Below are 21,066 nucleotides of genomic sequence, written 5' to 3' on the forward strand. Positions count from 1 at the left end.
ACCTCCATCTCCTCCTTCTGCTGAGGATTCCAGACCTGGACACATGGTTAACGGTGCCTTTGCTCTTCCCAATGTGTCTTAGAATCGCAGAATCATGGCATGGTTTGGGTTGGAAGGGACCCCAAAGCCCAAACAGTTCCACCCCCTCTCCATGGGCAGCGACACCTCCCGCTGGATCAGGGACTCCAAGGTCCATCCAACCTGGCCTGGAACCCCTCCAGGTGTTCCAAATCACAATCGAACCCCAAATCTTTTTGGCCATCGTTCAATCAATGCCTCAAAGATCTGAAAGGCTGTTTTGAAGGCAACGTTCTCCACGGGCAGAAGGGCTTTCCAACCCCCAAAATTCCTTACTGGATTTTGTCGTTGGCTTCCCAGGCATCCAATATCCTTTGTACGAGGCAGCACTTCTGGAACAACTGGAGGGGAGAGAGAAAAAGAGAGAAGAAGAGCATTTTAGAAGCTCGGCGAAGGTGGACCTCCACCTTTGGAAGTCAGTATGGAACTACAGGTACTTCTCCTCATTCCATCCCTCCTACCCAGCAAAGACCTGAAGTTCAGCACTTCTCCTTCCCAAGAGCTCAACTTTCAGAGGATTATGGAATGGTTTGGGTTGGAATGGACCTCAAAGGCCACCCAGTTCCAACCCCTGTCCATGGAAGGGGACACCTCCCGCTGGATCTGGTAGCTCAAAGCCTCATCCTGGCCTTGAACATCTCCATTCCAACACTGCAATCAGAGGGTCCATCCCACCACGTCTGTGTGATGCCAAAGAGATTGTAGCCCTGAACGCATGTGGACATCTCAGAATCACAGAATCACAGAATCACCAGGTTGGAAAGGACCCATTGGATCATGGAGTCCAACCATTCCTAACACTCCCTAAACCATGTCCCTCAGCACTTCATCCACCCGTTCCTTAAACACCTCCAGGGAAGGTGACTCCACCCCCTCCCTGGGCAGCTGTTCCAGTGCCGATGACTCTTTCTGGGAAGAAATTTTTTCTGATATCCAACCTGAACCTCCCCTGGCGGAGCTTCAGGCCATTCCCTCTTGTCTGTCCCCTGTCCCTTGGGAGAAGAGCCCAGCTCTCTCCTCTCCACAACCTCCTTTCAGGCAGTTGTAGAGAGTAAGAAGGTCTCCCCTCAGCCTCCTCTTCTCCAGGCTAAACACCCCCAGCTCTCTCAGCTGCTCCTTGTAAGACTTGTTCTCCAGCCCCCTCACCAGCTTCGTTGCTCTTCTCTGGACACTCTCCAGAGCCTCAACATCCTTCTTGTGGTGAGGGGTCCAGAACTGAACACAGTATTCGAGGTGCCGTCTCACCAGTGCTGAGTACAGAGGGGAATAACCTCCCTGGACCTGCTGGTGACCCCATTTCTGATCCAAGCCAAGATGCCATTGGCCTTCTTGGCCACCTGGGCCACTGCTGGCTCATGTTCAGTCGGCTGTCAACCAGCACCCCCAGGTCCTTCTCTTCTGTGCAGCTCTCCAGCCATTCTTCCCCCAGCCTGTAGCACTGCACAGGGTTGTTGTGCCCCAAACGCAGGACACAGCATTCGGCCTTGTTAAACCTCGTGCCATTGGTCTCAGCCCATCTTTCCAGCCTGTTCCGATCCCTTTGCAGAGCCTCTCTACCCTCCAGCAGATCCACACTTCCACCCAGCTTAGTGTCATCTGCAAACTTGCTAAGGGGGACACTCAATGCCTTCATCCAGGTCATTGATCCAGGATGGACCCAGTACCGAGCCCTGGGGAACCCCTCTTGTAACTGGCCTCCAGCTGGAGGGAACTCCATTGACCACCACTCTCTGGGCTCGGCCATCCAACCAGTTTTCAACCCAGGAGAGTGTGCGCCTGTCCAGGCCGGAGGCTGACACTTTCTGTAGCAGAATGCTGTCAGAAACTGTGTCAAAGGCTTTACTGAAGTCCAAGAAGACTACAGGCACAGCCTTTCCCCCATCCAGTAGTTGAGTGATTTTGTCATAGAAGGCGATCAGGTTAGTTTGGCAAGGCCTGCCTTTCGTGAAGCCGTGTTGACTGGGCCTGATCACCCGGTTCTCTTGCGTGTGCTTCATGATAGCACTCAAGATTACCTGTTCCATGACTCTCCCCGGCACTGAGGTCAGACTGACAGGCCTGTAGTTCCCCGCGTCCTCCCTGCAACCCTTCTTGTAGATGGGCACAACATCAGCCAGCCTCCAGTCTAGTGGAACTTCCCCAGTCAGCCAGGACCGCTGGAAGAGGTCCAACTCCTCTCGCTTATTCCCCACGTCCTTTCGCAGAGGAACTTCAGTAGAGCCCCAACGGAGCCGACGTTGCCACCTCGCGCTTTTTAAGACGCAAATTCCAAATCGCAATCGAACCCCAAATCTTTTTGGCCATCGTTCAATAAATGACCCAAAGATCTGAAAGGCTGTTTTGAAGGCAACGTTCAGAGATCCTCTACGTTTCTCTTCAGGTGCTCTCCTGCTGAGCTGTGATCCTTCTCCAGGTTCTGGGCATCTATTCCCAGCACTGGCATCAAACTGGGATGGGTTGAGGTTCTCCTCCCCAGTCAACCTCAGCTTAAAGCCCTCTCCAACAGCTTTCCCTTCTCTGCCATGTGGACCCCACGAGGCCCCACTAGATCAGGTTTCTCCGTTCTTAGAGGATCCAGGACAACCAGCAACACCTACAAACACCTTCAGCCTCCTGGTGGGCTTCACAGCAACGTCAACCGGAGAACGGTGTTGGTGTTTCCCAAACCCAAAAGGACATTCTCACCATTAAGGTCACAATGCAGAAGATGCGATGCCGTCAGATCCCACTTTTGGGGTTTTGACCAAAGTTGACCCACATCCTTACTGAAAAAAATCACCTAAAAGTACCTCCACGAGGCCATCAACTGAGCTGAGGGGACCTCTTTGGTCTGTGGAGGTATAAACCCAAACAGATTTCCATCCACAATCAAAGAATCATGGAATGACTGAGGTTGGAAAAGACCTCCCCTCAAGCTCATCCAGGCCAACCATCAGCCCAACCCAACCGTGTGGACCAAATCACGTTCCAAAGTGCCACAGCCACTGAGTTTTTGAACCCCTCCAGGGATGGAGACCTCCCCGGCAGCCTCTGCAGGGCCTGAGAACCCTTCTTGTGGTGAAGAAGGTTTTCCTGATGTCTGATCTGAACCTCCTGTGGTGCAACTTGAGGCCATTCCCTCTTGTCCTATCGCCTATGGCGTGGGAGAAGAGACCCACCTTGTCACAACCACCTTTCAGGGAGTTATAGACAGTGACGAGGTCGCCCCTCAGCCTCCTTTTCTCCAGGCTAAACAATCCCAGGTCCCTCAGCTGCATCTCCTAAGACTTGTTCTCCAACCCCTTCAGGAGCTTCATTGCTCTTCTCTGGACACACTCCAGAGCCTCAATTGTCCTTCTTGGATTGAGAGGCCCAGAATTGAGCTCAGGATTCAAGGTGTGGCCTCACCACAAGTTCAGGGGCACAATCCCTTCCCTGCTCCTGGTGGTCAACCCATGGTTGATCCAAGCCAGGATGCTGTTGGCCTTCTTGGCCACCTGGGCCACTGTTGGCTCGTGTTCAGTCACTGTCAACCAACCCCAAGGTCCTTCTCCTCCAAGCAGCTTTCCAGTTGCTCTTCCCCACGCTTGGAGCTCATGGGGTTGTGTCCCAAGCGCAGGACTCAGCCCTTGGCTCTGGTTGAACCTCATCTCGATGGTCGCAAACCATTCCTTGTTATTATAGAATCACGGAATCACCAGGTTAGAAAGGACCCATTGGATGATGGAGTCCAACCATTCCTAACACTCCCTAAACCATGTCCCTCAGCACTTCATCCACCCGTTCCTTAAACACCTCCAGGGAAGGCGACTCCACCCCCTCCCTGGGCAGATGTTCTGGTGACGATGACTCTTTCCGTGAAGAAGTTTTTTCTGATATCCAACCTGAACCTCCCCTGACGGAGCTTCAGGCCATTCCCTCTTGTCCTGTCCCCTGTCACTTGGGAGAAGAGCCCAGCTCCCTCCTCTCCACAACCTCCTTTCAGGTAGTTGTAGAGAGTAAGAAGGTCTCCCCTCAGCCTCCTCTTCTCCAGGCTGAACACCCCCAGCTCTCTCAGCCGCTCCTCGTAGCCCTTCCTCTCCAGACCCCTCACAGCTTCATTGCTCTTCTCTGGACACCTCCAGAGCCTCAACATCCTTCTTGTGGTGAGGGCTCCAGAACTGAACACAGTACTTATGGTGCGGTCTCACCAGTGCTGAGTACAGAGGGGAATAACCTCCCTGGACCTCCTGGTGACCCCATTTCTGATCCAAGCCAAGATGCCATTGCCCTTCTTGGCCACCTGGGCCACTGCTGGCTCATCTTCAGTCGTTGTCAACCAACACCCCCACGTCCTTCTCCTCCAGGCAGCTTTCCAGCCACACTTCTCCTGGTCTGGAGCGCTGCACAGGGTTGTTGTGCCCCAAATGCAGGACCCGGCATTTGGCCTCGTTGAACCTCATCCATTGGTCTCAGCCCATCTTTCCAGCCTGTTCCGATCCCTTTGGAGCCTCCCAACCCTCCAGCAGATCCACGCTTCCACCCAGCTTAGTGTCACCCCCAAACTTGCTCAGGGGACACTCAACGCACATCTGGGAATCACTCCCCAATTCCCCCACGTGGAACCCTCAGACTTACGTGAGTAACCATGATGTTCTCGGTGGTGGGTTCTGGGGCGCCTACGTTCTCCGTGGCCGCGTTGTCGTTCAGCGCTTCTTCTTTGCTCTCTCGGTCGTTAGTAGTCGTTTTCCCCTCTTGGACAGAGTGCGAGAGAATAGCTGCTATGGACAATTCCACTTGGAAATGCAAAAAGTTATTCCACGTGTATTTAAAAAATAAGTCCTGGAATAAAAGAAGAAACAAAGCGTTCACCTCTGGAGGCATCTGGGAAGGTTTAACAATCGTTTGATATCAGAACGTTGCCTAATTAGTTGTTTAATTAACCATTCCACGACAACCGCCGTACTTCTGTGCCTCAGTAGCCGCTGTGGTCGCTCTGCTTCTTCTGCTGCCACACGTGCTTCATGGAATCATGGGTTGGAAGGGACCTCAAAGCCCATCCAGGGATCCCTGCCATGGGCAGGGACACTTCCCACTGGATCAGGGTGGTCAAAGCTCCATCCAACGTGGCTTTGAACCACCTCCCAGGGATGGAGCAGCCACCACTGCTCTGCCAATCCCTGTTTGAAGGTCTCCACACCTTCACAGAAGAACATTTCTTCCTAAGATCTCATCTCAACCTCCCCTCTTTCTGCTTCAAACCGTTCCCCTCGTCCTATCCCTGCACTCCCTGATCAAGAGCTTCTCCTCAACTTCCTCGTAGGCTTTTCCATCCTGGAAGCTGCTCTGAGGTCTCCTCAAAGCCTTCTCTTCTCCAGGCTGAACAACCCCAACTCTTTCAGCCCATCCTTGTACAACAGGTTCTTCACCCCTCAGATCATCTCCGTGACCTCCTCTGAACCCGTTCCAACATCTCCATCTCCTTCCTATGCTGAAGATTCCAGAATTGGACACAGGACTCCAGGTGAGGGTCTCCCCAGAGCGGAGCAGAGGGGCAGAATCCCATCCCTCCCTGCTGGACCCTCTCTTTGGATGCAGCCCAGGACACGGTTGGGTTTTGGGCTGTGAGGACACGGTGGGGCTCCTCTTGAGCCGATTCACTTCAAGCAACTCTATCTGTATCCCAAAGTCATTCGGAGGATGGATATTCCCACCTTGAGTCAATTAGGACAATAATTAAGACACAGTGGCACCACGTGAAGAACTTCCTTGCACCGAACAGATGGAAAAGAAAGTTCCAGACATAGAATGATAGAATCCTCAGGTTGGAAAAGACCTCTTGGATCATGGAGTCCAACCATTCCATCTGCCACTAAACCATAGCCCTGAGGACCTCATCCGCCCATCTTCTAAACGCCTCCAGGTTTAAGGTTGGCAAAGACCTCTTGGATCATAGAGTCCAACCATTCCATCTGCCACTAAACCATAGCCCTGAGGACCTCATCCACCCATCTTCTAAAGACCTCCAGGTTTTAGGTTGGAAAAGACCTCTTGGATCATAGAGTCCAACCATTCCATCTGCCACTAAACCATGACCCTGAGCACCTCATCTACCCATCTTCTAAACATCTCCAGGGATGGGGATTCCACCTCCTCCCTGGGACGCCTCCGCCTGGGATCACCTCCAGAGGTGGAATCACCTACGACTTGGGAGAAGAGCGCATCACCCTCCTCTCCACAACCTCCTTTCATGGAGTCGTAGAGAGCAATAAGGTCTCCCCTCAGCCTCCTCTTCTCCTCAACACCCTCAGGTCCCTCAGCGGCTCCTCAGAACCTTTGTTCTCCACCCCCTTCCCAAGCTTCCCATCCCCCAAGGGATGGGCCCCTCCGGGTGGGCCAGGAGAGAGCTCGGCTCCGTCCGGAGATCCCTACGAGGGGACGTTGTGCCAAGAGCGGGAACGCTGGAGCAGGGACGGCTCTGCACTTGGAGATGGATAATGGGGAAAGGTTACACCGGGGTGGTGGGACCTGAGGTGGCTTCGCATCGTAGCTCGGAACAACCGGATCCGGTGGGAGGTGGGTGGAATGGGATGGGCTTTGCGGTCCCTTCCAACCCAAACCACAGTGGGATTCTGGGATCACCTCCAGAGGTGGAATCACCTACGACTTGGGAGAAGAGCGCATCACCCTCCTCTCCACAACCTCCTTTCATGGAGTCGTAGAGAGCAATAAGGTCTCCCCTCACTGTCCTCTTCTCCTCAACACCCTCAGGTCCCTCAGCGGCTCCTCAGAACCTTTGTTCTCCACCCCCTTCCCCGAGCTTCGTTGCTCTTCTCTGGACACGCTCCAGGTTGTCCTCTCTCACCGTTCCGAGCCACCCGGTGTTACTCACAAGTAGTAAATCCATAGTACTGAGCCTGCATAGTTCCTGATTGATACTGGGAGTGTTGGTGTGAAGCAGAGCGGCTATCAGACGAGATCCATGGAGACGTGCGTTCCCCAACGGCTCCTCCAAGACACCGATCGTCGTTAGGATGGCCGTTTTCTGTCAAGGGGAAAGAGAAGGAGCACCTCAACGGAGACGAACGTTTCCTTGAGCGGAGACGTACAACGGGTTTGAGGAAAAGCATCCGGTTCGTTTCAGAAAGGATCCGAAGGGAAATCGAACCCAGCAAAGCGTGGTGTGACCTCACTTTCCCTTCCAGACCTGAAGATGAAAATCCAACTACATCATAGAATCAGTGAATGGTTGAAGAGTTTGGGTTGGAAGGGACCTTAAAGGTCATCCGGTTCCATCCCGTGCCATGGGCAGGGACACCTCCTGCTGGATCAGGGGCTCCAAGGCCACATCCAACCTGGCCTTCAACACCTCCAGGGATGGGGCAACCACAGCTTCTCTGGACAACCTCTTCCAAGGGTTCCCCACTCTCATGGTGAAGAAATTCCTCCTGATGTCCACTCTAATTCTGCCCATCTCCAGTTTATCCCCATTCCCCCTCATCCTCTCATTCCATCCCTTTGGGAACAGCCCCTCTCCAGCTTTCTTGGTGGCCCATCACCCGGGCAGAGGTGGCTCCGTGCCACACCAGCTGGAACCAAACTGGGAGCCAACAGTGCCGGGGATTGGGCTGCGCCAGAGCCGGATGGGTCCCTCCGGGTGGGCCGGGAGAGAGCTCGGCTCCATCCGGAGATTCCCTACGAGGGGACATTGTGCCAAGAGCGGGAACGCTGGAGCAAGGATGGTTCTGCACTTGGAGATGGATAATGGGGAAAGGTTACACCGGGGTGGTGGGACCTGAGGTGGCTTCGCATCATAGCAACCGGATCCGGTGGGAGGTGGGTGGAATGGGATGGGCTTTGCGGTCCCTTCCAACCCAAACCACAGTGGGATTCTGGGATCATCTCCAGAGGTGGAATCACAGAATGGGTTGGGTTGGAAGGGACCTCAAAGCCTATCCCGTTCCAACCCCGTGCCATGGGCAGGGACACCTCCCGCTGGATCAGGGGCTCCAAAGCCTCATCCAACCTGGCCTGGAACACCTCCAGGGATGGGGCAGCCACAGCTTCCCTGGAAAACCTGTTCCAGGGTCTCACCAACCTCATGGTGAAGAAATTCCTCCTTATGTCCAGTCTAACTCTGCCCCTCTCCAGTTTATCCCTATTCCACCTCATCCTCTCATTCCATCCCTTTGGGAACAGCCCCTCTCCAGCTTTCTTGGTGGCCCATCACCCGGGCAGAGGTGGCTCCGTGCCACACCGGCACCTCCATACCAGCTGGAACCAAACTGGGAGCCAACAGTGCCAGGGATTCGGCTGCGCCGGAGCCGGATGAGCCCCTCCGGGTGGGCCGGGAGAGAGCTCGGCTCCATCCGGAGATTCCCTACGAGGGGACGTTGTGCCAAGAGCGGGAATGCTGGAGCAGGGACAGCTCTGCACTTGGAGATGGATAACGGGGAAAGGTTACACCGGGGTGGTGGGACCTGAGGTGGCTTCGCATCGTAGCTCGGAACAACCGGATCCGGTGGGAGGTGGGTGGAATGGGATGGGCTTTGCGGTCCCTTCCAACCCAAACCACAGTGGGATTCTGGGATCATCTCCAGAGGTGGAATCACAGAATGGGTTGGGTTGGAAGGGACCTCAAAGCCTATCCCGTTCCAACCCCGTGCCATGGGCAGCGACACCTCCCGCTGGATCAGGAGCTCCAAAGCCTCATCCAACCTGGTCTGGAACACCTCCAGGGATGGGGCAGCCACAGCTTCCCTGGAAAACCTCTTCCAGGGTCTCACCAACCTCATGGTGAAGAAATTCCTCCTGATGTCCACTCTAACTCTGCCCCTCTCCAGTTTATCCCCATTCCCCCTCATCCCATCACTCCATCCCTTTGGGAACAGCCCCTCTCCAGCTTTCTTGGTGGATCACCAGGGCAGAGGTGGCTCCGTGCCACACCGGCACCTCCATACCAGCTGGAACCAAACTGGGAGCCAACAGTGCCGGGGATTGGGCTGCGCCGGAGCTGGATGGGTCCCTCCGGGTGGGCCGGGAGAGAGCTCGGCTCCATCCGGAGATCCCTACGAGGGGACGTTGTGCCAAGAGCGGGAACGCTGGAGCAGGGACGGCTCTGCACTTGGAGATGGATAATGGGGAAAGGTTACACCGGGGTGGTGGGACCTGAGGTGGCTTCGCATCGTAGCTCGGAACAACCGGATCCGGTGGGAGGTGGGTGGAATGGGATGGGCTTTGCGGTCCCTTCCAACCCAAACCACAGTGGGATTCTGGGATCATCTCCAGAGGTGGAATCACAGAATGGGTTGGGTTGGAAGGGACCTCAAAGCCTATCCCGTTCCAACCCCGTGCCATGGGCAGGGACACCTCCCGCTGGATCAGGAGCTCCAAAGCCTCATCCAACCTGGTCTGGAACCCCTCCAGGGATGGGGCAGCCACAGCTTCCCTGGAAAACCTCTTCCAGGGTCTCACCAACCTCATGGTGAAGAAATTCCTCCTGATGTCCACTGTAACTCTGCCCCTCTCCAGTTTATCCCCATTCCACCTCGTCCTCTCATTCCATCCCTTTGGGAACAGCCCCTCTCCAGCTTTCTTGGTGGCCCATCACCCGGGCAGAGGTGGCTCCGTGCCACACCAGCTGGAACCAAACTGGGAGCCAACAGTGCCGGGGATTGGGCTGCGCCAGAGCCGGATGGGCCCCTCCAGGTGGGCCGGGAGAGAGCTCGGCTCCACCCGGAGATTCCCTACGAGGGGACGTTGTGCCAAGAGCGGGAACGCTGGAGCAGGGACGGCTCTGCACTTGGAGGTGGATAACGGGGAAAGGTTACACCGGGGTGGTGGGACCTGAGGTGGCTTCGCATCGTAGCTCGGAACAACCGGATCCGGTGGGAGGTGGGTGGAATGGGATGGGCTTTGCGGTCCCTTCCAACCCAAACCACAGTGGGATTCTGGGATCATCTCCAGAGGTGGAATCACAGAATGGGTTGGGTTGGAAGGGACCTCAAAACCTATCCTGTTCCAACTCCCTGCTATGGGAAGGGACACCTCCCACTGGATCAGGAGCTCCAAAGCCTCATCCAACCTGGCCTGGAAGACCTCCAGGGATGGGGCAGCCACCACTTCCGTGGGCAACCTGTTCCAGGGTCTCATCAACCTCATGGTGAAGGAATTCCTCCTCATGTCCAGTCTAACTCTGCCCCTCTCCAGTTTATCCCCATTCCCCCTCATCCTTTCGCTCCAAGACTTTGGAAAAAGTCCCTTCCCAGCTTTCCTGGAGCCCCTTCAGGTGCTGGAAGGTCTCCTCGGAGCCTTCTCTTCTCCCCAACCCCAACTCTCTCCGCCTGTCCTCGGACGGGAGGTTCTTCAGCCCTCATAGCGTCTTTGTGACCTCCTCTGGAGCCGTTCCAACAGCTCCATCTCCTTCTTACGTTGGAGATTCCAGAACTATTCCACATCACCAAGTTCCAACCCCTCTGTGACACCAGGGACCTCTCCCAACATCTCCGCTTCTTGGTTTTACTCAAATACAATGTCTTTCCAAACCATAGAATCGTTAACCTTGGAAAGACCTCTAAGACCACCCGGTCCAAGCGTCAGCCCAACCCCACCACGCTGACCAAACCATGGCCCCAAGCGCCACATCTACGTGGTTTTTGAACCCCTCCAGGGATGGGGACCCCTTGAAGGGTCTTCCAATGCCTCTTTCCAATGCTTCACCACTCTCTGTAAAGAAGTCCTCCCAAATATCCAATCGGAACCTCCCCGGGTGCAACTTGAAGCCATTTCCTCTCATCCCATCAGTTGTTCCAAGGAGGTTGAAGAAACCAACAACCACCTCACTCCAACCTCCTTGGATGGAGATGTAGAAAGCAACCAAGTCGCCCCTAATCCCTACTGCCCAACCCCACAGCACCTGGATGATGAACTTCAAGTGCGAATTGTTCTTCAAACCATCTCGGAAGTTGGATGAAGAAGGAGAAGGAAAGCCTGGAAGACAGATCTGGAAGCTCTGGAGAAGAGTGGAGATGTTTTACCTTGGGAGGGTTGAGCAGCAGCTGGTGGAAGTCCTTTAGCCTGGGTTCGATGCCGTGTAAGATGCTGCTATTGACAGTGTAAGACCTTTCAAATCCCTGAGTGTATGAGTCCATCAGCCCTTCCACCCTGTGAGGAGAAGCGCAACGCTTAGGATCCGACAACCCTTTCAAACGGTCTCCAGAAACGCTGCCCACGTCGGGCGTTTTCCCTTGGAAAATAATCACTCCGGACACAGAATTGTGGAACGGTTTGAGTTGGAAGGGACCTCAAAGCCTATCCAGTTCCACCCCTCTGCCATGGGCATGGACACCTCCCACCGGATCAGGTTGCTCCAAGGTCCATCCAAGCTGGCCTTGAACATCTCCAGGGATGGAGAAGCCATGACTTGTCAGGACAACCTGTTCCAGGGTCTCACCACCCTCATCTTGGAGAATCTCCTTCTTATCTCCAGTCTAAATCTTCCCCTTCCGACGTAAAGCCCTTCGCCCTCGTCCTGTCACCCCAGGACCTCACAAAAAGTCCTTCTCCAGCTCTCCTGGAGCCCTTTCAGGTACTGGAAGCTGCTCTAAGGTGTCCCCAAAGCCTTCTCCTCTCCAGGCTGAATAAACCTCATGTTCTCAGTGGTCCTCAGAGCAGAGGTCCTTCAGCCCTTGGATCATCTCCATGGCCTCCTCTGAACTCGATCCAACATCTCCACGTCCTTTCCGTGCTGAGGACTCCAGAACTGGTTGGTTTCACGGCTCATGCTGAGCTTTCTCCTCATGAGTCCTTCTCTCCTCTTTCCACCCTTCTCTTCCAGTACCTCCTCCTAATCTTCCGTTATCTCCTTCACTCTTCCTTAACTTCTCCTGCTTTAGAAACGGAGATTTCCTGTGTCCCACCTCCTCCCCGGGGCTCTCTTTTGCCTTTCTTCTCCATCTCCATAAAAAGAAACGAAAGGAGATGCCATTCTAAAACCGGAATTAAAACTCCGCAGCCATAGAGAGGTGCCACATCCCCCCGGCTGCGCGTGATGGACCTTCTGCTCCATCTCCTCCATCTCCTCCCCTACTCCATCTCCTCCATCTCCTCCGCTGCTCCATCTCCTCCCCTACTCCATCTCCTCCATCTCCTCCCCTACTCCATCTCCTCCATCTCCTCCCCTACTCCATCTCCTCCATCTCCTCCCCTACTCCATCTCCTCCCCTACTCCATCTCCTCCATCTCCTCCCCTGCTCCATCTCCTCCCCTGCTCCATCTCCTCCATCTCCTCCCCTACTCCATCTCCTCCCCTGCTCCATCTCCTCCATCTCCTCCCCTGCTCCATCTCCTCCATCTCCTCCCCTGCTCCACCTCCTCCCCTGCTCCACCCCCTCCATCTCCTCCCCTACTCCATCTCCTCCATCTCCTCCATCTCCTCCTTCTCCTCCATCTCCTCCCCTGCTCCATCTCCTCCATCTCCTCCCCTACTCCATCTCCTCCCCTGCTCCACCTCCTCCATCTCCTCCCCTGCTCCATCTCCTCCATCTCCTCCCCTGCTCCGTCTCCTCCCCTGCTCCATCTCCTCCCCTGCTCCACCTCCTCCATCTCCTCCCCTGCTCCATCTCCTACATCTCCTCCCCTACTCCATCTCCTCCATCTCTTCCCCTGCTCCATCTCCTCCATCTCCTCCCCTGCTCCATCTCCTCCTCTGCTCCATCTCCTCCCCTACTCCATCTCCTCCATCTCCTCCCCTGCTCCATCTCCTCCATCTCCTCCCCTACTCCATCTCCTCCCCTGCTCCATCTCCTCCATCTCCTCCCCTACTCCATCTCCTCCCCTGCTCCATCTCCTCCATCTCCTCCCCTGCTCCATCTCTTCCCCTACTCCATCTCCTCCATCTCCTCCCCTACTCCATCTCCTCCATCTCCTCCCCTGCTCCATCTCCTCCACTGCTCCATCTCCTCCATCTCCTCCCCTACTCCATCTCCTCCCCTGCTCCATCTCCTCCATCTCCTCCCCTGCTCCACCTCCTCCATCTCCTCCCCTACTCCATCTCCTCCATCTCTTCCCCTGCTCCATCTCCTCCATCTCCTCCCCTGCTCCATCTCCTCCATCTCCTCCCCTACTCCATCTCCTCCATCTCCTCCCCTGCTCCATCTCCTCCCCTGCTCCATCTCCTCCCCTACTCCATCTCCTCCATCTCCTCCCCTGCTCCATCTCCTCCATCTCCTTCCCTACTCCATCTCCTCCATCTCCTCCCCTGCTCCATCTCCTCCCCTGCTCCATCTCCTCCATCTCCTCCCCTACTCCATCTCCTCCCCTACTCCATCTCCTCCATCTCCTCCCCTGCTCCATCTCCTCCATCTCCTCCCCTGCTCCATCTCCTCCATCTCCTCCCCTACTCCATCTCCTTCCCTGCTCCATCTCCTCCTTCTCCTCCCCTACTCCATCTCCTCCCCTGCTCCATCTCCTCCATCTCCTGGGCGTTGGTCAAACACTTCTGCAATAGTTTCCATCTTGGAGCCGGGATTGCTCCACTGAGGAGCTGCTCCAGTGCTCCACCACCTTCTGGGGGAAGAACCTTCTGGGTGAAGAACCCTTTGGGTGAAGAACCTTTTCCTCATACTCAACGTAACCCTCTCCTGGCATCTTCCTACCATTCCCTCGGGTCCTATCATTGGTCCCCGAAGAGCTCAGCACCCGCTTCTCCTCATCTCCTTGTCAGGAAGCTCTACACCACCATGATGTCCCTCTCAGTTTCCTTTTCTCCAGGATGAAACTCCAAAGAGACGGCAAAAGGTCACGGCTACCATGGGACACGGCTACTCCACCAAAGCCACCAAATCACTTCTCTCCTGCTCATTTTTAGGCACTAAGCCCCCAAAAAACTCCTATTTTTCCCACCAAAACCACACCGGAGCTCCTAAAATTGCTCTTTCTTGGGAAGAAAGCGTTGACTTACCCGGAACGCCTCGTTTCCAGCAAGGTCAGGAGAACCTGCGTTCCATTCACTATGCAGTTCTCGGTCTGTTCTCCATCAAACATGTTCTTGAGGAGCTGCTCCACGCATTCCTGCCTGGGGATCACACGTTGGGTAAAAGAAGGAGAAATATGAGGAGGTTCTTTCAATTGCAATTAAAAAGAATTCCACTTTTGGGTTTTGTGGGGAAGGAAAAAAGCTGCGATTTTCAGATTTTCAGAAAGGAAAAAAGATGTTCCCCTGAACTTTCGCAGGACAAGAATGGTTCCACAGGAGGTTTCTGAACTTCTTGACTTCACCACTAAGGGGAGACCTCGCTATGAACGTCTCCAGACCAAACCACACCGGCGTTCTCCTTTATCATAGAATGGTTTGGGTTGGAAGGGACCTTAAAGATGATCCAGTTCCAACCCCTGCCATGGGCAGGGACACCTCCCACTGGATCAGGGGCTCCAAATCCCATCCAACGTGGCCTGGAACACCTCCAGGGATGGGGCAACCACAGCTTCTCTGGGTCTCACCAACATCAGCGTGAAGAAATTCCTCCTTATGTCCAGTCTAACTCTGCCCCTCTCCAGTTTATCCCCATTGCCCCTCGTCCTCTCACTCCAAGACCTTGGAAAAAGTCCTTCTCCAGCTTTCCTGGAGCCCCTTCAAGTCCTGGAAGGTCCCTCTAAGGTCTCCTGGGAGCCTTCTCTTCTCCCCAACCCCAACTCTCTCAGCTGTCCTCGGACGGGAGGTTCTGCAGCCCTCGCAGCATCCTTGGAGCCTCCTCTGGACCCGTTCCAACAGCTCCATCTCCTCCTTCTGCTGAGGATTCCAGAACTGGACACATGGTTAACGGTGCCTTTGCTCTTCCCAATGTGTCTTAGAATCGCAGAATCATGGAATGGTTTGGGTTGGAAGGGACCCCAAAGCCCAGACAGTTCCACCCCCTCTCCATGGGCAGCGACACCTCCCGCTGGATCAGGGGCTCCAAGGTCCATCCAACCTGGCCTGGAACACCTCCAGGGATGGGGCAGCCACAGCTTCCCTGGAAAACCTCTTCCAGGGCCTCATCACCCTCATGGTGAAGGAATTCCTCCTCATGTCCAGTCTAACTCTGTCCCTCTCCAGTTTATCCCCATTGCCCCTCATCCTATCCCCACAAGCCCCTGTGAACAGCCCCTCTCCGGCTCTCCTGGAGCCCCTTCAGGCACCGGAAGGTCCCTCTAAGGTCTCCTGGGAGCCTTCTCTTCTCCCCAACCCCAACTCTCTCAGCCTGTCCTCGGACGGGAGGTTCTGCAGCCCTCGCAGCATCCTTGTAGCCTCCTCTGGACCCCTTCCAACAGCTCCATCTCCTCCTTCTGGTGAGGATTCCAGAACTGGACTCAACCCTCCCGATGAGGTCTCCCTAATGGTTTGGATCAGGGGCTCAAAGTCCCATCCAACCCGGCCTGGAACATCTCCAGGGATGGAGCAACCACACCTTCTCTGGACAACCTGGAATATATCCATTTTAGCTGTCGTAGCTACAGTCCCTTTAGAACATTCCAATCAGTTCACCACCTCCTTGAGCCCTCAAACCTAGGTGAGATGCCTCCAAGCTCTGACAGGACCTGGGGCAGGTGGAAAGTTCACCCACTGGAAGACATCTGGAGTTGGAATCAATAACGACTGTGGTTCTTTGTAGCATTGAAAGTTATCGAAGCACTCAACCGCGTCCGTAGAACGGAGGAATAACCACAACAAAGGTCAGAGCCTTCTTCTCTCTCCACCACTCGCCACGTTGAATCGATAATAGAAGAAATATGAAGTCCAGGCTGGTGCTGCTCCTCATCACCATCACCTCTGCTTCCACCTCTGCGCTCCGGTCCTCTCCCCACGCTCTTTCCGTGGATGTTAAGGACAGCTCTTCAAAACCCACTACTCAACAAACGCCCTTCTTGACTCTCTAAGCGCCATCTCCACCTCCACCGGATGTTACTCCAGTTCCGAGCCCGATTTTTTCTTACTTTCGAACAGTTCCCATTTGCGTAAATAAAAAAGCAATTAAAAAAATGGTAAAATCCAGGAATAACGCGAGAGATGGAATTATTTTCATAAGGAACATCTAAAGATACTCCATCAGCACGAGAGGCGGAGGCAGGAAAACGACACAACAGTTATTATAGAAGTATGGAATGGGTTGGGTTGGAAGGGACCTCAAAGCCCATCCAGTTCCAACCCTCTGCCATGGGCAGGGACACTTCCCATGGGATCAGGGGCTCCAAGGCTCATCCAACCTGGCCTGGAACACCTCCAGGGATGGGGCGACCACTGCTTCTCTGGGCAACCTGGGCCAGAGCCTCACCAACCTCAGCGTGAAGAAATTCCTCCTTATGTCCAGTCTCAATCTGCCCCTCTCCAGTTTATTCCCATTGCCCCTCATCCTGTCATTCCAAGACCTTGGAAAAAGTCCCTCTCCAGCTTTCCTGGAGCCCCGTCAAGTCCTGGAAGGTCCCTGTAAGATCTCCTCAGAGCCTTCTCTTCTCCCCAACCCCAACTCTCTCCGCCTGTCCTCGGACGGGAGGTTCTGCAGCCCTCGCAGCACCCTTGGAGCCTCCTCTGGACCCCTTCCAACAGCTCCATCTCCATCTTCTGGTGAGGATTCCAGAACTGGACACACGGTTAACGGTGCCTTTGCTCTTCCCAATGTGTCTTAGAATCGTAGAATCATGGCATGGTTTGGGTTGGAAGAGACCCCAAAGCCCAGACAGTTCCACCCCCTGCCATGGGCAGGGACACCTCCCACTGGATCAGGTGCCCAAGGTCCATCCAACCTGGCCTGGAACCCCTCCAGGGATGGGGCAGCCACAGCTTCCCTGGAAAACCTCTTCCAGGGTCTCACCACCCTCATGGTGAAGGAATTCCTCCTCATGTCCAGTCTAACTCTGTCCCTCTCCAGTTTATCCCATTGCCCCTCGTCCTGTCACCACAAGCCCTTGTGAACAGCCCCTCTCCAGCTTTCTTGGAGCCCCTTCAGGCACTGGAAGGTCTCCTCAGAGCCTTCTCTTCTCCCCAACCCCAACTCTCTCAGCTGTCCTCGGACGGGAGGTTCTGCAGCCCTCGCAGCATCCTTGGAGCCTCCTCTGCACCCCTTCCAACAGCTCCATCTCCTCCTTCTGGTGAGGATTCCCAGCCCTGTCCCAACCCTCCCGATGAGGTCTCCCCGGAGCGGAGCAGAGGGGCAGAATCCCGTCCCTCCCTGCTGGCCACGCTGCTCTGGATGCAGCCCAGGACACAGTTGGTTTCTGGGCTGCGAACGCCCATTGTCGGCTCCTGTTGAGCTTCTCCTCCACCAGAACCCCACGTCCTTCAATCGAGTCCTTCTCTCAGTGCTACTCTCAATCCATCTTCCACTCCGCTTTCTTCCCCATTTTGAAGGACACCAACTCGATGACCTGAAATCCACCCATACGGAGCGAGACATCGCCCAGCGAGGAGGAACGGCCACCGTTTGGCCAGGTAGGACTTCAACCTGGCTCTTGACGTCACACGCGGCACCAAAGACCACCGCCAACACCGGAATTCTTACGTCTGTCTGTGTGGGATCTCCAAAGCCACGAGGAACGCTTTGACACCCCATTATCACGTTGACTTCAAACAAGTCGTGAACTTTGGGAGGGGTCATGAACCTCCATCTCCTGCTTTCAAAGCCCAAAGACCTCAGAGGTGGAGAAGCTACAACTCAACAGCAACGTTGAGTGGGAGGCACAAACCTCAAGCGCAAAGTAAAGGTCTGAGAGCACTCACTGTTGAGTTTGTGTCTTTGAAGAACGAGAAGAAAGGGACAACGTGAGAAGCAAACGGTTTAGAAGGAGTCTTCTGACCGGTACTTACGATTCCAGTGCCGTGAGAAGCGGATCAGGCTCAGGTACGTCCTGGAGTTGATTGCTCTGGTCTCTGCTCAACCTTATGATATCACACAGGGTTTGGGAAGCGTTTGATTGCCTCTGCAAAGGAGACCACAGAGAACGTGTCAGCGCGAAGGTCTCCACCGAGGTCCTTCTGCCCTGTCTTCACCACTGGGAACGCGAGGAATGGATCGGAGGATCATAGAAGGGTTAGGGTGGAAAAGACCTTGGAGGTCATCAAGTCCAACCATAGGTGTCTGCTACTAAATGATGTCCCCAAACATCTTATCTACATAACATCAACTCCAACCGTTCCTGTCCATGACTAAATGATGTCCCCAAACACCTCATCCACTCAACATCAACTCCAACCGTTCCTGTCCACTACTAAATGATGTCCCCAAACACCTCATCCACTCAACATCAACTCCAACCATTGCTGTCCACTACTAAATGATGTCCTCAACCACCTCATCCACTCAACATCAACTCCAACCATTCCTGTCCACTACTAAATGATGTCCCCAAACACCTCATCCACCCAACATCAACTCCAACCATTCCTGTCCACTACTAAATGATGTCCCCAATCATCTCATCCACTCAACACCACCTCCAACCGTTCCTGTCCACTACTAAATGATGTCCCCAAACACCTCATCCACTCAACATCACCTCCAACCATTCCTGTCCACTACTAAATGATGTCCCCAAACACCTCAACAACTCCAACCGTTCCTGTCCACTACTAAATGATGTCCCCAAACACCTCATCCACCCAACATCAACTCCAACCGTTCCTGTCCACTACTAAATGATGTCCCCAAACACCTCATCTACTCAACATCAACTCCAACCGTTCCTGTCCACTACTAAATGATGTCCCCAAACACCTCATCCACCCAACATCAACTCCAACCGTTCCTGTCCACTACTAAATGATGTCCCCAAACACCTCATCCACCCAACATCAACTCCAACCATTCCTGTCCACTACTAAATGATGTCCCCAACCACCTCATCCACTCAACATCAACTCCAACCGTTCCTGTCCACTACTAAATGATGTCCCCAAACACCTCAACAACTCCAACCGTTCCTGTCCACTACTAAATGATGTCCCCAAACACCTCATCCACCGAACATCAACTCCAACCGTTCCTGTCCACTACTAAATGATGTCCCCAAACACCTCAACAACTCCAACCATTCCTGTCCACTACTAAATGATGTCCCCAAACACCTCATCCACTCAACATCAGCTCCAACCATTCCCGTCCACTACTAAATGATGTCCCCAAACACCTCATCCACCCAACACCACCTCCAACCATTCCTGTCCACTACTAAATGATGTCCCCAAACACCTCTTCCACCCAACATCAGCTCCAACCATTCCTGTCCACTACTAAATGATGTCCCCAAACACCTCTTCCACCCAACATCAGCTCCAACCATTCCTGTCCACTACTAAATGATGTCCCCAAACACCTCATCCACTCAACATCAACTCCAACCGTTCCTGTCCACTCCTAAATGATGTCCCCAAACATCTCATCCACTCAACACCACCTCCAACCATTCCTGTCCACTACTAAATGATGTCCCCAAACACCTCATCTGCCCAACATCAACTCCAACCATTCCTGTCCACTACTAAATGATGTCCCCAAACACCTCATCCACCCAAAATCAACTCCAACCATTCCTGTCCACTACTAAATGATGTCCCCAAACACCTCATCCACTCAACATCATCTCCAACAATTCCTGTCCACTACTAAATGATGTCCCCAAACACCTCATCCACCCAACATCAACTCCAACCATTCCTGTCCACTACTAAATGATGTCCCCAAACACCTCATCCACTCAACATCATCTCCAACAATTCCTGTCCACTACTAAATGATGTCCCCAAACACCTCATCCACCCAACACCACCTCCAACCATTCCTGTCCACTACTAAATGATGTCCCCAAACACCTCATCCACCCAACATCAACTCCAACCATTCAAGCGGTATTTTGAGGAATGAATGGTGTTATCCCGCCTGTCTCTCGTCAAAGATTCTCATCCTGGAGTGAGACCTTCTGCTCTGACCCAGCTTCCACCTCTAAGCCAACGATGCTGGAGGCAACAAGAAGTCCACCAGAAGATACAACTTGGGTTGAGATAAGAGAATCGTAGTGTTGAGGTGAACGCAACACCAAGAGAACCTCATTCCAACCCAATTGGCTTCGCTGCCGGCACTTGCCGGGTGGTTGGAGATCAATGTGCTCCTGAGGGTTTTCCTCCTCGACATCAGGGTGGCAATCAACACCCCGGCGTGAAACGATGGAGCACGAAACTGCTCCAGAGCACTTGGCTGAGGGGTTTTCTGGGAATTCTTGACAAGGAAAAGGCAATAACTCAAAGGCGAGCAGTCGTATAACCCAAACCGGTTGATTTAAAGGGTTTCCACCAACGCGTTTCAAGCAGTAGGTTCCTCCTCAACCCCCGGCGCCACAAAACGAGACAGGAAATTGGTAGTAAACAAAGTCCAAACCAGATTAAAACCACCACAAACCACTTTGGTGTTGAGTTTGGTAACCAGAGGGGAGGACACCCATCCATCCAGATTGTCTCTTCTAATAAAGGTATTATTGAAGGGACGGGAAGATCCTTCTGGACCTCACAGGACTCACCACCCACAAAGGCAAAGGTCATACTCACGTCCTCATCTTGGCTTGAATGGATGAGCTCCACGAGTCTCTGAATAATCCGTGCTTCATTGAGCCACTGGAAGGAAAGGAAAAAGAATCTATTGGGTTGATATCCCAGAATCCAAACCACGAGGACCTTCAGGAAGCTCTACATGAACCAAAGCTTCTCAAGAAGGGAAAGCCCTTTCCTTTAACTTCATGAGCGAAGCGCTAGGACATGTCCAAGACTCTCTCCAGCACGGACACAAACCCATTTTGATCTGCGGAAGATGCACACTCTGCCCTTGGAACTGAAAACCTTCGGAGACCACAGGAGAACTCGCTCCTAAGTGTTGTCTCATCTGAAGCAGCATCACGATCAACAGCGTCTTCTCCTACGACACTCAGGTGACTGCTTCCACCACACCATTTCTCAGACTCAATGACGCTGTTATCATCCCTCACCTCCTTGCTCCAAGGTTCCTTCTCCTT

General features: G+C 53.9%; 1 protein-coding gene across 1 annotated transcript in view; it reads right to left on the bottom strand.

Annotated features, from left to right (window-relative positions):
- Nucleotides 1–21,066, bottom strand: part of PPP6R2 (protein phosphatase 6 regulatory subunit 2) — a 102,124-nt gene that overhangs the window by 30,694 nt on the left and 50,364 nt on the right. Inside the window, exons 6-12 of the mRNA XM_054068806.1 lie at nucleotides 20,606–20,671; nucleotides 17,876–17,988; nucleotides 13,997–14,110; nucleotides 11,073–11,199; nucleotides 6,929–7,081; nucleotides 4,675–4,878; nucleotides 355–419 (exon numbers count right to left, since the gene is read on the bottom strand). Coding sequence (XP_053924781.1) covers nucleotides 355–419; nucleotides 4,675–4,878; nucleotides 6,929–7,081; nucleotides 11,073–11,199; nucleotides 13,997–14,110; nucleotides 17,876–17,988; nucleotides 20,606–20,671 — 842 coding nt within the window. The remainder of the gene's footprint in view (nucleotides 1–354; nucleotides 420–4,674; nucleotides 4,879–6,928; nucleotides 7,082–11,072; nucleotides 11,200–13,996; nucleotides 14,111–17,875; nucleotides 17,989–20,605; nucleotides 20,672–21,066) is intronic.

Source organism: Cuculus canorus, chromosome 1 (genome assembly GCF_017976375.1).
Source record: "Cuculus canorus isolate bCucCan1 chromosome 1, bCucCan1.pri, whole genome shotgun sequence".
NCBI classification, from domain to species: domain Eukaryota; kingdom Metazoa; phylum Chordata; class Aves; order Cuculiformes; family Cuculidae; genus Cuculus; species Cuculus canorus.